The 16,542-nt window shown below is 30.3% G+C and overlaps 2 protein-coding genes across 2 annotated transcripts; both read left to right on the top strand.

Moving 5' to 3' along the window:
- Window positions 1-6,790: 6,790 nt before the first annotated feature.
- Window positions 6,791-10,042, top strand: LOC113866821 (receptor-like protein EIX2). Its single transcript, XM_027501620.1, has one exon. The coding sequence runs from the start codon at window positions 6,791-6,793 to the stop codon at window positions 10,040-10,042; it is 3,252 nt and encodes a 1,083-aa protein (XP_027357421.1).
- A 3,063-nt stretch (window positions 10,043-13,105) lies between these two features.
- On the top strand, window positions 13,106-14,928 carry LOC113867524 (protein MITOFERRINLIKE 1, chloroplastic). Its single transcript, XM_027502904.1, has one exon. It carries the CDS (start codon window positions 13,183-13,185, stop codon window positions 14,314-14,316), a length of 1,134 nt encoding a protein of 377 aa, XP_027358705.1. The 5' UTR covers window positions 13,106-13,182; the 3' UTR covers window positions 14,317-14,928.
- The last annotated feature ends 1,614 nt before the right edge of the window (window positions 14,929-16,542 follow it).

The raw sequence follows: 16,542 nt of genomic DNA, 5'->3' as shown, positions 1-16,542 counted from the left end.
CTGAAAAATTTTATGAGCCTGAGTAACAAAGAGGGAAGTTTTGAATTTTCTTGAATTTTGCACCTTGGATATAAGTGAATTTTAATTAAATTCCTCTTTTTGATATAAAATTATTTTCTTAAATTGTATAAATAAAATAAGGATGTTACACATGCATCACGACGTGGGTGAAATGTTAGTCTAGCAAATTCATCTTCAAAAATCTTGCAACAAAAGCATCACATTATGGTCAAATCTCTAGGTTTTTCTCAATTATATCAGCATAATCACTTCCAGTAAGTGCTGTCACAAGTCTTCCACCAATTCGTAAACCTAATAGCACAAATATGTCCAGCAAAGTGATCATATACTTCCTCAGAGACAAGTAAAATGTATGCATATTTGATCTCTATCTTTCCACTAATGCATTGATCAATGAGAGGTCTAATGTTAACTAACATATGTGAGTAATTCTAGTAAATCTCTCAAGCTCTAAACGTGGAAGGATCTCCTTTGGAACACCATCCAAATCAGCTAGAATAATAGGATGATCTCAACCATTTCAAATATGTTAAGTTACATGAATGCTCTAAAATTATAATAATGAAGGATCATTTAGTCTGGGATGAATTACCAAAAATGAAGTCATCTAAAAAAAATGTATGAATGTGTTAGAAATTAAATTTAGTACAATGTTTACTATAATTCTATTATTAATACAAACATATAGCATTAAATTAATTAAATGTTCAACTCAAATACACAAATAATCAACATACTTTAAAATATCACATAATTTTTAATTACAATCATAATAGTACAAATACAAAATATTAACATAAATAAACTACAATACAATACGTAAATATTAATGATTTGTAACAAAATATTGTTTATATTTATTATTAAATAAGTTTCATAGAAATTAAAATTATTACACAATTATTATATTTTAAACAATAGTATATTCCTACTATTTTAATCATTTAAATACGAAATCTTAATTATTCAAATACAAATATAATCGAAGTATGTAAATATAAAATTTAATGATACAAAAACAATTCTAATTAACAATAATTATTTTAAAATAATGACAAATACAATTATTCGTTTTTAAATTTTATAATTTCATGAAGTAATGTTCTTATTTATTCATAATTATAATGTCAATATGATTATTTTTATAATCCAATAACAATTATCTATTTACAAATTTTATAATTATAATATTTACTTCTAAAATTATATCTTTAATTATCTAACTGTTTTATTTAATAAGAAATAAACAAATTATATGTATTTATTATTAAATTTTACCAATAAAATTTTAAAAATGTAAATTTATGTTTTAACTATATAAATTTTTTATTTAATTGATATCAAAGGAAAAATTAGGATTATTATTATAATACATAATTTTTAAATATCATATATTTTATAATTAATCAATCTTATATAACTATATTTTATTTATCTATTTTTAAAATTTTTCATGAATTTAACATTCATTTATTAACATTTAGTGTTTCAATAATTTTATTTAATTTCTATTATTTTCATTTTACACCTAAAATTACTAAAATAATTCTACATACAAATATTAATTTTAGAAAAAATATAAATTAATTTCAATTTTTATATTCCAGCTAATCAATTTATATAGATTAAAATATAATTTTAAATTACATATTACTGTATTTCTAAATAAAATATATATTTTAAAATTAAACAGAATAATTAATTAAAAATATAAACCTGGGAGTGGCGATTTTCAGCACCTGGGGGTGGTTTTCGACGACTGTACCATGTTTCCGACCGTGGCATGTTTCCAGCAACCAGCTTGTGGCTCTGGACAACTAGGCGCTCTCCACTACTAACAATAGCTGAACAGGCAACGGCTCCTTTCAAAATGCAGTTGAAGGTTGTTGTCCAACAACTGTGAGGGGGCGGCAGTGGCGATATTGCAATGATCTCTCTGAGGAAGAAAACACAGCTAATGGGGACTCGTTGAAGAACAAATGTTAAACGAGTATCTAACACACAATTTTATCCGTGATATATTTTTATTAAAATTTATTTTGTATGATTGGTTGTTATCATATTTATTTATATTTTTGATATTATTATAATAAGAAACTTAAAAAAAACAAAGAAACAAAATATAAAATAAATCAAATCAAATAATATTTTTAGATTATGTTAATTAATAATAAAATAAGCAAATAAAAGAAAGAAAAAAGAAAACATTTGTATGATGCATGGTTACTTGTTGGGGTGCTTCAGCCGTCCTACAAGTAGGACTGTGCAGATTTGACCAATCTATTTTGATCTGCATGAATTCGAACAACCCAATCAAAAATGAATATTAATGAGTTTTAGGTAAGTAGAATAAATTTTCTGGATTGAAATGGTTAAATAAGATTGGTGGCGGGTATAAAATTATGAAACTGTCGGTAACTAAAACCGATCGAATATGTATGTAAATATGTAGATGAGTAGTAAAATAGACTATACTTTTTACTTTTTAAATGTGTATATGAAAGTTCATTGTTATATTCACACTATTAGTGGATGTACTTATTAGGTGCACTACGTCAAAATAGATATGTCAAAGCGGTTCCGTTTTAATTTAGAAAGCGTTTAGAACCGTTTTAAAATTTCGCGCTATCTAATATGTTGCACTTAAGAGAGCAGTTAAACAACCGCTCTCAAATGTTAATATTAAAAAGCGGTTTTACGTGGAACCGCTCTCACAAAGTGAATGTTATTTAAAATATATCCCGAATCTAGAATTTGAAATTTCTTTCTTCGTGAGTTTTCTATTTCAAACCAAAATTAATTTATTGTTATGTTTAAACTTTTTTTATTTTTATCACAAATTAAAAGTGAAACTTGTTGAGTTTGTACGTTGTATTAACCAAACAGTCCACATCTACAATACTATTAAACAGAAAAAAGAGAACAAATTAGCGGATGATTTATGGTTAATAGAGGAAAAAAGAAAAAAAGAGAGAACATTAAGAACAATTAGAAAGGTAGCAACAGATGTAAAAGAAACTAACTTTTTTAATGCAAAGAAGATAAAGAGAACCTACAGTAAAAGAAACAGAGAAAAACTTTGTTAGCGCATAAAAGACGAAGAAGATAAAGAGAACTTACAGATGTAAAAGTGAGTAACTTTGTTAGCAAGATAAAGAGATTTGAGAGCGCTTCATTTATAAGATAAAAAAAAAAAAAAACTTTAGAGAGCGGTTCAATATTAACCACTCTTAGAAGTATACTTTAGAAAATGGTTCAATGCTAACCGCTCTCTAAATATATTATTATAAAGCAATTCATACTAACTGTTATCTAAGTTAGCGCTTCAAAAGTTCGTTTCTGTTGTAGTGGTGAGTACTGATTCCATCCCTATATACGTACATGTGTGTCTGAAAATTGAAAAATATTGCACTCATCAATAGCAAAATTGTACAAGTCATTTTCTATTCTCAAATTTTTAATAAAGCCCAGTATAGAGCTTAAGAGAAAAAAAATTGTATTTTAACAATAATAATTTTTATTGAATTTTTTTAAATCCAACATAAGGGTCCAACCAAATTAACCAACCGACTTATTAAGCTACTCAATAGGACTGAATCCGAATTAATCAAAAAAAGAAAATGAAAAGAATCAAGTTTTTTTTAAACAATTCGGTTAACTATAATTAGTTAATTTTAAACTCAAACCCACCCAAAACCGACCGACGATCACTCTACCTGCAAACCTTAAATTGAGACTGTAATTGTGAAAATGGGCAGTGACAGATGGAGCTTACGAGGCACACAAATAAAAAGGAGCAAAGGGTTTTTTTAAAAAAAACACACGGTCAGGAAGAAAAAGCTGGGTATGGGAAACAAGCATAATCAACATTCATGTCATAGGCAAAAAATGAAGAAGGCTGCAAATCATCGTCGACTTAAGTAACATATGCACTCTACTTGATATATTATGATTTATGAATTTTAAGTTTTGTAAAATGCATCTGAAATGCATTCGCATGCTGCGGTTGTGATATGCAATCAACCATTCATTTTATTACTATTATGCACCAGATTGAATAAATGAGACAAATGATTTCATTGTACCTCAAAATACAGTACAACTGATCTCTGCGTCGAATATGTATATATTACAAACAAAATAGCTTCATTCACACTCTGAAAAGTCTTGATTTTTATCCTCACTGTTCGTTTATATTCCACTTGCACGTGTTATTATTCTTTAGAGCATATTACAATCACAAAGTTATAAGTGAATATCCATTATTTTATCTCGTCGTACATCTTTCCGTTCTTGTATTACATTAGATTTTACTGAATTGACGCTATTAGAATTTTAATGTGGAAGTTTTGATCCTTATATCTATTATCTTTATTTGTTATTTCTTTGTGATTACCATTGTATCACTAAATATGAATTTCATCTCTATTTCATTGACAAATGTATCGCAACTCTTTCAATTTTATGATTTTATTTTGAACCTCTTGAAATGATATTTTTTTTTTTGTAGTTAATTAAATATTAAAATATATACATATTTAATAGACAATTTATAACTTTAATATGCAACAACTCTACCTTTCTATGTTATAAATTATCAAAGCATACGTGTACCAACGTTAACTTAGGTATTTTGCATTCAAAGATCAAACATTACTCTTAAAAGATAAATTATATAATATAATTAATTTTCTTTTTTTTTTTAAAAATCTAAATCAAGATTTATTTCCACTTAATTACATAATTTATTAATCAATTAAATTATATTTTAATTAGTACTATTATTTATAATTTACTTATTAAATAAATTGATTCACTTAATTAATAAATGATTTATAATGCTAATGTGAAGCATTTCTACATTTATGCATTATAAATCGTCAAAAGCCAGTATGTACTTACATTGTTGTTGACTTCATGAGATATAAATATTTTAAACTAAACGACATTTTATTTTAAATCAATTGAATATTTCACACTTTAAGATATATTTTTTCTTTAATTATCATGTTGTCAATTTATTAATTAAGTGTAAAAAAATAATAAATAAAACTTACCATCTACAATAACTTATAATTCATCTTATATTAATTAGATATCTATTCATATATTAATCTAAATGTCTTTTTTTAAAACGTTTCTCTTTTCATATAATGAATAATTAAATAATTAATTTATTAATTAAGCCAAGTGCAACAATTTGTGATATCAATATGTAGCAACTCTACATCTGTGTGTTATAAATTGTCAAAACATGTGTATACATGCGTTATCTTATGTCATAAGCAGCACTATCAATATATTAAAAAATGAAATCTTTTATGAAATTATTGAATTATATATTTGTTTTATTAAAATCTCCTATAGCTAAAAATATTCCTCTCTTAAATTATTAAATAACATAAAAATTTATTCCAAGCATAAAATAATATTCATCTCCATTTAATTATAAAATTTATCAATCAACTAAAGAATGTTCATTTTTGTTATCTCATCTAATTAATTAATCAAAATATATTATATTTTTACATTGATTTAACTTATCAATTAATTAAATTAAAATTAAACTACCTAATTAATGTAGTAATTTATAACATCATTGTGTAGTATATTTACTTTTGTATATTTCAAATTGTTGAGACCTTCATGTATCAACATTAGCTTGGGTCTCATGAAATATAAATTTATTAAAAAAATTTATTTTTCCTTAATTAAATATTTATCTTTACCAATCAATTTAATTATATTTTTTTCTAGTTTGTTTTCTTTAAGCACTCCTCCTTTTGTTAAATATAATTAAAAATATTGTCTAAATTTTATACATGATTCGTGAAAATTGATATCAATTTAATTTTTTAAAAATTATTTTAGTTTAACTATTAAAATTAATTAAGAAATATATTAGTATTTTAATTTTTTTTATAAGATAAAAAAAAAGTACAATGATGTATCGTCTACAGACATGATTGCTATCTTCTATGTTTGCTGACCCTTTTAGTAGGTTGGAAAAATTAAGGATCCGCGTTGAATTAGAAAAGTAAAACGTGTATAGACATTTTGGTACTTTAATATTTCTTTATTTTGTTTATGCACATACTTTCCTTCATATAATGTCCTTTTATTTTAATAGAATGCTCGAGAGTGATTAAAAAAAGAAACAATTCTAATATGCAGGCCAGATGCCATTTAAAAATGCCCTTAGTAATGTAAGAATAAAGAATAATTAGTTATACTTATTATTTTATTAAAATGATAGATAATCCCTTTCATAATCATAATTTTGTCAAATTATCTCCTCAAGTTTTAATGAGAGCAATTTATTAATTTTTACTTTTATGATTTGAATTACTATTATAACTCGAAAAGAATCACAATTTAATATATTTTAAGTTTTTAGTTAAAGCTTAAATAGCGTGATGTCTTGTTTAAATGAAAAATGTTTAATCTTAAGCAGTAAGAAATATGAATAAATAATAGTAAAAAAAATAAATAAAGAAACAGAAAAAACCGAGTTTAACTTTGAAATCACTTGGGGATAATTAAGGAAATTAGGAGACATATAACAAATTACGTTTCTCGTGTATGGATTTTATATATTTTTTTTAATTTTAGAAATCCACTTTTGCAAAAGTTTTAACAACTTATTCATTTGGCCACCCTATCAACTAAATAAATCTTTCTTGCTTCAAAAACAAAAGAGAAACTTGAACACAGTTTCCGATCTTCGTTTTACTCTTATTCAACGTTGTTTCATATCTGCAAAATTACAATGACTAGTTGTATTCCCAGATTATGTTATGCACTGTTGCTGCTTCTATTACAAGCTGCAGGATCCAAGAGTGCATTGAACAACTTTCCCATGACTGGAGAAATTAAGTGCATAGAGAGTGAGAGACAAGCACTCCTCAACTTCAAACATAGTCTCACACGTGACTTTGGCATGCTATCTACATGGAGCGACGATGAAAGTAATCGTGATTGTTGCAAATGGAAGGGCATTCAGTGCCACAGTGAAACTGGTCATGTACAAATGCTTGATCTTCGTGGTCAGGATACACAATATTTGATTGGTGCATTCAACATCACTTCGTTGGTTCACTTGCAAAACATGGAGTATTTGGATCTCAGCTATAATCATTTTCAATGGAGTCACATTCCAGAACTTATTGGCTCGTTTACCAACTTGAGATATCTCAATATCTCATATTCTGAATTTGCTGGGAGAATCCCTTGTGAACTTGGAAAGCTTGCACATTTACAATATCTGGGTTTAGGGACCAATTCACTCTATGGAGAAATCCCTTATCAACTTGGAAATCTGTCACGGTTGAAGTATCTAGACCTTGGGACAAATTCAATTTCAGGAGCAATCCCTTTTCAGGTTGGGAATCTTCCTAACTTGCACACTCTTAGACTTGGTGGCAATTTTGATGTTGAATTCAAGGATGCAGAGTGGTTGTCTAATCTCCATTTCTTAACAATTCTTGAGTTGAGTTCATTAGGTAATCTTGGCTCCTCCCATCACTGGCTACAAACGATTGCCAAGCTTATCCCAAACTTAACGGAGTTGAGGTTAGTTGATTGCACTCTTTCAGACACTGATATTCAATCTTTGTTTTATTCTCATTCCAAGTTTTCCACTTCTCTTACCATTCTTGATCTCTCTTCCAATATGCTGACATCCTCAACGCTTCAACTCCTGTCCAACTACAGCCATAATCTCCAGGAGCTTTATCTTTCTCATAATAACATTGTTTTGTCATCTCCTCTCTTTCAAAACTTTCCTTCTCTGGTCATCCTTGACCTTTCATATAATAACATTGCATCATTTGCTTTCCAAGGTATTTTCAAATCCAGCTCAAAACTTCAAAGTTTATATTTCCAAAAATGCAGTCTTACCGATGAAAGTTTTCTTATGTCATATGCTTCCACCATGAATTCATCATCTTCTCTTGTCACCGTTGATCTCTCCTCAAACTTGTTGAAATCATCCTCTGTATTTTACTGGCTCTTTAACTTCACCACCAATCTTCGTTCCCTTTCCCTTTATGATAACCTATTAGAAAATCCCATCCTTGATGAATTTGGGAAAGCATTCAACTCTCTTGAAGATCTTGACCTCTCCTACAACAAAATACAAGGCCAGATTCCATCCTTCTTTGGGAACATATGCACATTGCAGACGCTAGACCTCTCATACAACAAGTTGAGTGGGGAAATTTCTAGCTTCATTCAAAACTCTACGTGGTGCAACAAACACATATTTAAGGTTTTGGATTTAGATTATAATCGGGTAACTGGAGTGATACCTAAAAGCATCAGGTTGCTATCTGAATTGAACTATCTTTCTTTGGAAGGGAATTCTTTGGAGGGTGATGTCACCGAATCACATCTCAGTAATTTTTCCAAATTAATAGGTTTGTCCTTATCGTACAACTCGGTGTCTTTAAAACTCTCTAGCTGGGTTCCTCCTTCACAATTAAATTTCTTGTTCGTAGCATCATGCAAATTAGGTCCAACTTTTCCTGGTTGGCTTCGAACCCCAAGTTCCTTGATTAGGCTTGATATTTCCGACAATGGGCTTAGTGGTTTCGTACCAGAATGGTTTTGGAACAACTTGCAGTATATTAATATGTCACGCAACAATCTCACAGGTGCGATTCCGAATTTCCCACTAAAGCTTCCTCTGAGACCATATATAAATCTGAAGTCAAATCAATTTGAGGGCAAAGTTCCGTCATTTTTACTACAAGCTTCCCAGTTGATACTTTCCGAAAATAAATTTTCGGATTTGTTTTCATTCTTGTGTGACCGAAGCACAGCTGCAAACTTGGCCACTTTAGATTTATCGAACAATCAAATAAAGGGACAACTTCCAGATTGTTGGGAATCTGTACGCTCATTATTGTTTCTTGATTTAAGCAACAATGAAGTGTCAGGGAAGATTCCTATGTCCATGGGTACCCTTGTTCAACTGGAAGCCTTGGTTTTACGAAACAACAATCTAAAGGGTGAATTGCCTTTTACTTTGAAGAATTGCGGCAATTTAGTAATGATGGACGTGGGTGAAAATATGTTGTCAGGTCCAATACCATCATGGATTGGAGAAAGTTTGCTGCAATTGCTAATCTTGAGCTTGCGAGGGAATCACTTCCTTGGAAATATTCCTATTCTACTTCGTAATTTGAGGCGTATTCAAATGTTAGATCTTTCTAGGAACAACTTATCAAAAGGAATTCCAACATGCTTAAAGAATTTCACTGCAATGTCTGAAAAAAGCATCAACATGAGTGAAACTCAAAGTCATGTATATTGGTACAATAAAACTTACTATGAAATTTACGGCCTTCCCTATTCAAACTCCTATAAACTTCATATAACATGGATGTGGAAAGGTGTAGAACAGAGGTTCACAGATCCAGAATTGATTCTTCAGAGCATTGATCTCTCATGTAATAATTTAACGGGTGAAATACCTGAAGAGGTTGGATATTTGGTTGGATTAGTTTCTTTGAATTTATCAAGAAACAATTTGTGTGGAGAACTTCCTTCTGGGATTGGAAATCTAAGTTCACTAGAATCCCTTGACTTATCAAGCAATCATTTAGATGGGAGAATTCCTTCTTCTCTTTCTCAAATTGACAGTCTAGGAAAATTAAACTTGTCACACAACTCTCTTTCTGGAAGAATCCCATCAGGAAGACATATGCAAACCTTTGATGCATCCAGTTTTGAAGGAAATATTGATCTTTGTGGTGAACAACTTAACAAAAGTTGTCCTGGAGATACGACAATAGTAAAGCCTCAGGGAGCAACAACCCCCCCCCCCGGTGAAGATTCTACTTTCTATGAAGGATTATACATGAGCTTGGGGCTTGGATACTTTGTAGGCTTTTGGGGCCTATTGGGGACAATACTACTTTGGGAACCTTGGAGAAATGCTTATCTGAGGTTCTTGAACACATTCACAGACCATATACATGTAATGATTGTAGTGAATGTGGCAAAGTGGCACAAGTGACCTGAAGATTGATTGGTACGTTCTGACTTCTTTACTTCAAAATCATACTTTTTTCTTATGTTGTAGTTACATCAATCAATAATTGATTCTCATGCGGAAAAGGCTAATTTGTATTTCAAACTAGTGCTTATATTGACATTGATCTAGTTATTAGAATTTAGTAATTTATATCACTCCAACTTATCTAATTCATTACCCTTTACTAGTAAAATTATTGCTTAAGCTAGAATGTTGTTACATAGAAGGGAAACAAAAGAATAGTTCATGTTGTTTAAATGTTTAATTTTGTCGAATAATTCATTTATTGATATAGATATTTGTATCAAATTATTTAGCAAATTTTCTGTGAAGTACTGACTTTAACGTATTATTTTTAGTTGCCAGTAAATGTGATTCGTTTATAAGTAAATATGAGTAACTTATGATGTAAAAGATGCTGGTAACTCAACTAACAATGGGATGTGATGTGATGATGATGTCTGGGTTGCAACCTCCACCATGTCAATATTAACATTCTCCTAGGTACTTGCACTTAAGATGTATAAAAAATACCAACATGGAAAAATAAATACCAAATTGAAATTATAAATGAAAATTGAGGACTGGAATCTGTAAATAATCAAAATGAGTTAGTAGAGTTTTCTAATCAAGATATTTTCTTGTTTTTTTTAAATAAAAATGGTTTCTTACCTAATCGTAGGGTATATCACTTGTAATTTATTATGTCTTCCTTACAAATTAACTGCGTGAGTAACAAGTTTTTTTCTCCAACAGTAAACCGTGCTTGTCCTCGTGGATCAGAGATATGACTCCCAAATCACATTAGTTCATCTGTTTTCCCTTATTTTTTGGGTGCTACCATTTATTTTTATTTGGGTCAACTGTTACAGCTTGTGTGTGTTCCTCCTTGTTTTTCTTGATCGACACCTCAAAAATAGGTAGTTTACTATATTAGTCAAGTGTTCACACCTCAATCGTTTTGGTGCTCTTGCTGGAATTCCAACTGTAAATGTAGTTCCCCTGCTAACAATGTGAAACTTTGAACAAAATTTAAAAAATTGCTTAACGTTACAAAATTATGGTAATTAAAGGTTAGATTTATTTTTGGTTTCATTTAAATAAATTCAAATTTTTTATTTTTAATCCACTATACTAATATTTGTAGGAGTGCTACTGACTCCTGATCTGGGATGAAGGCATTGTGGACTGTCACAAGTGCAAGATACTTAATTCAATTAGCTTTGGAGTTTAGAAGATAAAATGCGGTTTGCATTTAAATAATGAGTTACAAAATCTTGATTAAAGAAACTTACTATGATGTAGTTGCATTTTGTTGTACAATGTATTTGTAATGTTTATTTCTTTTTCATTTATGTGCTTGGACTCGAGATACCTAAAGTTTGATAGTTTTTCATTTTCATCTATGCTTCCTGTTATTTGTCTAACGTAACAACTCTAAACTCAATTTGGAGATATAAAGATGAATGCTAGAAGAAAGATCTAAATTCTCATCATCTTTCTTTAAGATGATAAACTTATAATATCTTTTTTTTTCCTTCTTTTTTATCTTTTAAGGACTGTCAATCCTAAAGTAGTGTTCCCAATCTTTTGTCTGCAATTTATTTTTTACATAGTTTTATAGCCAATCTTCATATTACTTCTTGAAATTTTCGCAATCTTATTAGCAGTAGTAAGAGTCGTGCAGTCTCACAAATTGCCTTTATAATTTTTGTTTTCCATTATTTTTTACATTTTTTAGTTCTTATCTTTAATTGTCGATGAATAAAATTTCAGTGCATATCTCTTGTAATCAAACTGTGTGATATATTTCTCCTCTGACTTCGTATACTAGACTTATTTAATAAATTTAGTTAAAAGTTAAAAAATTAGCTTGAGATTAAAAGCTAGAAACTATAAATTAAAAAATTGATGAATTAGCTAAATAATTTTAAAATATTTAATAAAATTATTTTATAAGTATAAAATGATATAAAAAGGCATAAAAATTAAAATAAGATAAAAGAAAAAAGCTAAAAGCTTTTAACACACATGCATCATAAAGCATTGTTTCATCAAATATTATCTAAATACTATAAATTACTAAAATAAACTCATTTTTAATAAGTCTAATTTCGTTAAATAAATTTTAAATTAGTGAAATAAGTTATAAATTAATTTAAAATTTACTAAACACACTCATTGTATTTTATTTAATCGAAATTTTAAATTGACTCATTTGAACTACAAACTATAATAAAATCATTAATAATTTTTTACCTATAAAAAGGAGAAAAACGATTCCATTGAGATATTTATATGAAAATTGAACTTTAGTTAAATTCAATTTAATTTAACATACAAATTACTATTAATATTTTAAGTTTCTAAAATTTAACAATATTTTAGTTTTAATCCAATATTTTAGTAAATCATTTTTTTAGTCTCTCTCATTGACATAATTCAACCAAAAATTGATATTTAAAACAAAAATTTGTAAAAAAGATGGACTAAAATAAAAAGAAATTGTTAAAATATGAAAAAAATTATTTATATTTTTAATTTTCAAATGTTAAATCTTTCGAGCTACAGCTTTTAACTATATTATTTAAAATATAATATTTATTTATATTTTAAAAAAATAACTTGTAAAGTTATTTTACTAAAAACTTTTAAATCAATGATTAAATTGATAAATTTTTATATTTTATTAAAAAATATTAAATTTAAGTGTATGCATTTAAAAGAGATGAGAATGAATTTTATTTTTATTAATTTTTTATACAATAATATAAAATAAAATATGAAAAACTAAAATTTATTTTCAAAGAAAATTATATATTATTTATAAAGGTAAATTATTACTAAACTAAATTTACAATTAATTTATACTTTCATTTTCTTTATTCAAACAATATAGAAAAATAAAAATAAAGAATCTCTCTCCAAACCTAATTTATCATAAGTTATAATCACAATTACCTTTTTTATATTTCGTTTTACCGGTGAAAAATTAATTATACAACCATAAACAAAAGGACGATGTTGCTATTCACCTTCCCCAGATTGTGTTTCTCCACCTCTCAAGTTTTCAACGCCACTCTCCCCACTCCTTTTCTTCTTCTTCCCCTGCGGAGTCTTCAATGGAGGCCAGAGTCTCTTCCTCTCTTGGCCTCCCATCCCCAAAACCCCACCAACTCTCAACAACACTCACAGAATTCCCTTCTCTTCTCAACCATTTCACCACCCTCACCCACACCCACGTCCTCCCTTTCGCCTCCACCTCCAATTCCAACCCGACCCGACCCAACAAATTGCTACGACCCACCCCCAAACCCCAATCCCTCATTAAAACCCTCTCCGTCCTCGAACGCGCCCTCATCGGCGCTGCCGGCGGCGGAATCGCCGGCGCATTCACCTACGTCTGTCTCCACCCCCTCGACACCATCAAAACCAAGATGCAAACCAAAGGCGCCTCGCAAATTTACAAGAACACCCTCGACGCTGTCGTTAAAACCTTCCAGTCCAAGGGCATTCTCGGCTTCTACAGCGGTGTCTCCGCGGTAATTGTCGGTTCCACTGCTTCCTCTGCTGTTTATTTCGGCACATGCGAGTTCGGAAAGTCGTTTTTATCAAAATTCGAGAACTTCCCCGCCGTTTTAATTCCCCCGTGCGCGGGCGCGATGGGAAACGTCGTGTCGTCTGCGATAATGGTTCCCAAGGAGTTAATAACTCAAAGAATGCAAGCTGGTGCTAAGGGGAGGTCGTGGGAAGTTTTAGTCAACATTTTGAAAAACGACGGCGTTATGGGTCTCTACGCCGGTTATTCCGCCACGTTGCTGAGGAATTTACCCGCTGGGGTTTTGAGTTACTCGTCGTTTGAGTATTTAAAAGCTGGAGTGTTGAGGAGAAGCGAGAAGAGCCACTTAGAACCGATTCAGAGCGTGTTTTGTGGGGCACTGGCTGGGGCTATATCTGCGTCCATTACGACGCCGTTGGATGTGGTGAAGACGAGGTTGATGACGCAGGTTCGTGGGGAGGGTGTGAGTAAGGTCGCGGCGGTTATGTACGACGGCGTTTCGGCTACGGTGAAGCAGATTTTGAGGGAGGAAGGGTGGATTGGACTGACACGTGGCATGGGTCCTAGGGTTCTTCATAGTGCGTGTTTTTCTGCTTTGGGGTATTTTGCTTTTGAAACGGCTAGGCTTAGTGTGTTGCAGCAGTATCTTAGAAGAAAGGAGTTGAGTGAAGCTGAAATTTCTGTTTCTGCGGGATGAGTTGATGATGGCATTTTGCGGTAATTTTGATTCTGTTTGGTTCTTTATTCCTTAATTTTGATTTGGATGTTGGCTGTGTTTGGTTTGTTTAATAGACACGCTATTGGCATAAGGGCTTTTTTTAATGATAATTGCTTCAAATTACAAGTAGAATTTTTCGGAGGAAAGGAAGTTGTTATGGCAAATGTGCTACTACAATGGCATACATAAATGTAGTTTCTGTAATGTTATTTTAGTTGGTCATTTGGTTGAGATTTGTTATAAAAGTGATTTTGCCAATTCCTAGTCACGGTGTTGGAAATGTAGGAATGCCCACCGCAACAAATCTACTGCTAAGATTTGTTTGGTATGAATGACATTTGTCTCTCCATGCATGTCGCATGAATATCTGAATATGTTGCATATTGGGTGTTCACTAGTCTCCTACCTGAATTAGTTTGTTCCTTTGAAGCTATGGCAATTGGCAAGTATATTTTTATATTGGGAGTACTGTAAATTGAACATTTTGCCATAACATTTCTTGAATTGAACACGTTCCAACCCTGTGGTGGAGATACTCTTTCCCGCATTGTACAATTCTTGTGTTTAAAGTTAAAACATCATAGATCATTTTTATACACAGATCATAATAATATGTAATATCTCCAAGGATAGGGGCTAAATATATGCGAACATTCTGTTCTTGGGTATGTTTGGATGGAGTGGTTTCAAGGTATAGGAAAGGGAAGGTTGACTTCTTTGTTTTAAATTAATAGTTAAAATATTTTAAAAAATGTTCAAACAAGAAAATATTAATTTAAAATGAAGAATTATACTCCCTTTTTTCAAAACCCTTTCATTCTAACTTTTTGTTCAGTTTCTATTTTAAGATATATTCTTAATGATCTAACAAAGGAAACAATGTTTCACATATATCTTGAACAACTATATATTCAGGCTTTGACAACTTCAATTCTAGCCGAACAATTCACTTATTTCAATTTAGCTTGGCTTTGTGGTTTTTTATTTGAATAATTCGTTCGTTGGGGGCTGATAATTAGATAAGTAAGGCATGTTGCCTATAAATATAAGAGGAGAGGTCGAGAGAGGTGAGTATCTTGTCATTTTTTGAGAAAACTGGGGCCTTAGGACATTGGGAAGTGTAGACCCTCAAAGTTCTACAGTGTTCAATCTTGTAATTGGAGTTTATCCCTTTCCTTCCTAATAAGGTACCTCTGTCATAATTCATTTATAGAATTATTCTAATGCTACTTTGGTCAAATGACCTATTCATAATTTTTTTTCTACCCTAAAAAAAGTGGACTCCTCAGGAATGAATGACAATTTCTGATTAGAGATGAGCATCTTTTCTTTGTTTAGCCTGAATACGAACAACCAATATTACTAATTTGCTATTGTATATGTTAGTATATCATTTAACATAATCAGATATCAAAGACAAGAAATTATTCTGGCTTTCATGAGGGAAAATTGCACTGTAGACTACAGAACATGGGGCGGATTCTTTTCCTGCTTTCTAATTAAGATGTATATTTCAAACATTCAAATTCTAAAAATGGGAAGTCCACTGATATACAGAATAGAGATTGATAGTTAATTGTTCTGCAACTACATTTATTTGGGAGGTTATATACTTACCTGAGAGGTAATGTATTGTTTCTGATTACTCAGTTTGGTGAAACATTTCTTCCTATGTGTCTAAATTGATCCTTAATGGTCATATGAAAAACTTTTGGCAATATGAAATTAAAGCTACGAATAATATGATGGGTAATTACTGTTTTTAATCTTAAGACTCCCTTTAATGGAGTGAGAAGTGATGATTTTTGTGTACATTATGGTAATTACCCAGTTGATAATTGGAGACAAGTTCTTTCTGTCACATAAAGATCACCAAAAGATGTTTTTTTTCCTCTCAACAAAGTCTTTTCCATACACATGATCAGGAATGGTACAATTTGGGCTGGTAGAAAGTTGGGTAGCCGTTTTACTGTGGTGTTCAGCTAGCAAGCTCATGACTGGTAGAATTGTTTTTACATTTTTTTCTGAATGAAAATTATAGTAATTTAGATTTTGGAGTTTCAGATTTTAGATTATAAATTTGTCTGGACTACTTCCTGAACTTTTTTATGTGGAAAATAAAATTTATAAATTGAACTTGAAGCATTTTCGGGTACAATGAAAAAATCGTGTAATATGAATTCATTTTCAGCACAATTTCGGTCT

This window comes from Abrus precatorius, unplaced genomic scaffold (assembly GCF_003935025.1).
Source record: "Abrus precatorius isolate BTA unplaced genomic scaffold, Abrus_2018 Scaffold5, whole genome shotgun sequence".
NCBI classification, from domain to species: Eukaryota; Viridiplantae; Streptophyta; class Magnoliopsida; order Fabales; family Fabaceae; genus Abrus; species Abrus precatorius.
Note: the sequence above shows the minus strand (reverse complement) of the source record. Positions and strands in the feature narration are given on the sequence as shown.

Bases quoted from the DNA above. Each gene is read 5' to 3' on its own strand.
- LOC113866821 (XM_027501620.1), top strand. From the start codon at position 6,791: ATGACTAGTTGTATTCCCAGATTATGTTATGCACTGTTGCTGCTTCTA.
- LOC113867524 (XM_027502904.1), top strand. From the start codon at position 13,183: ATGGAGGCCAGAGTCTCTTCCTCTCTTGGCCTCCCATCCCCAAAACCC.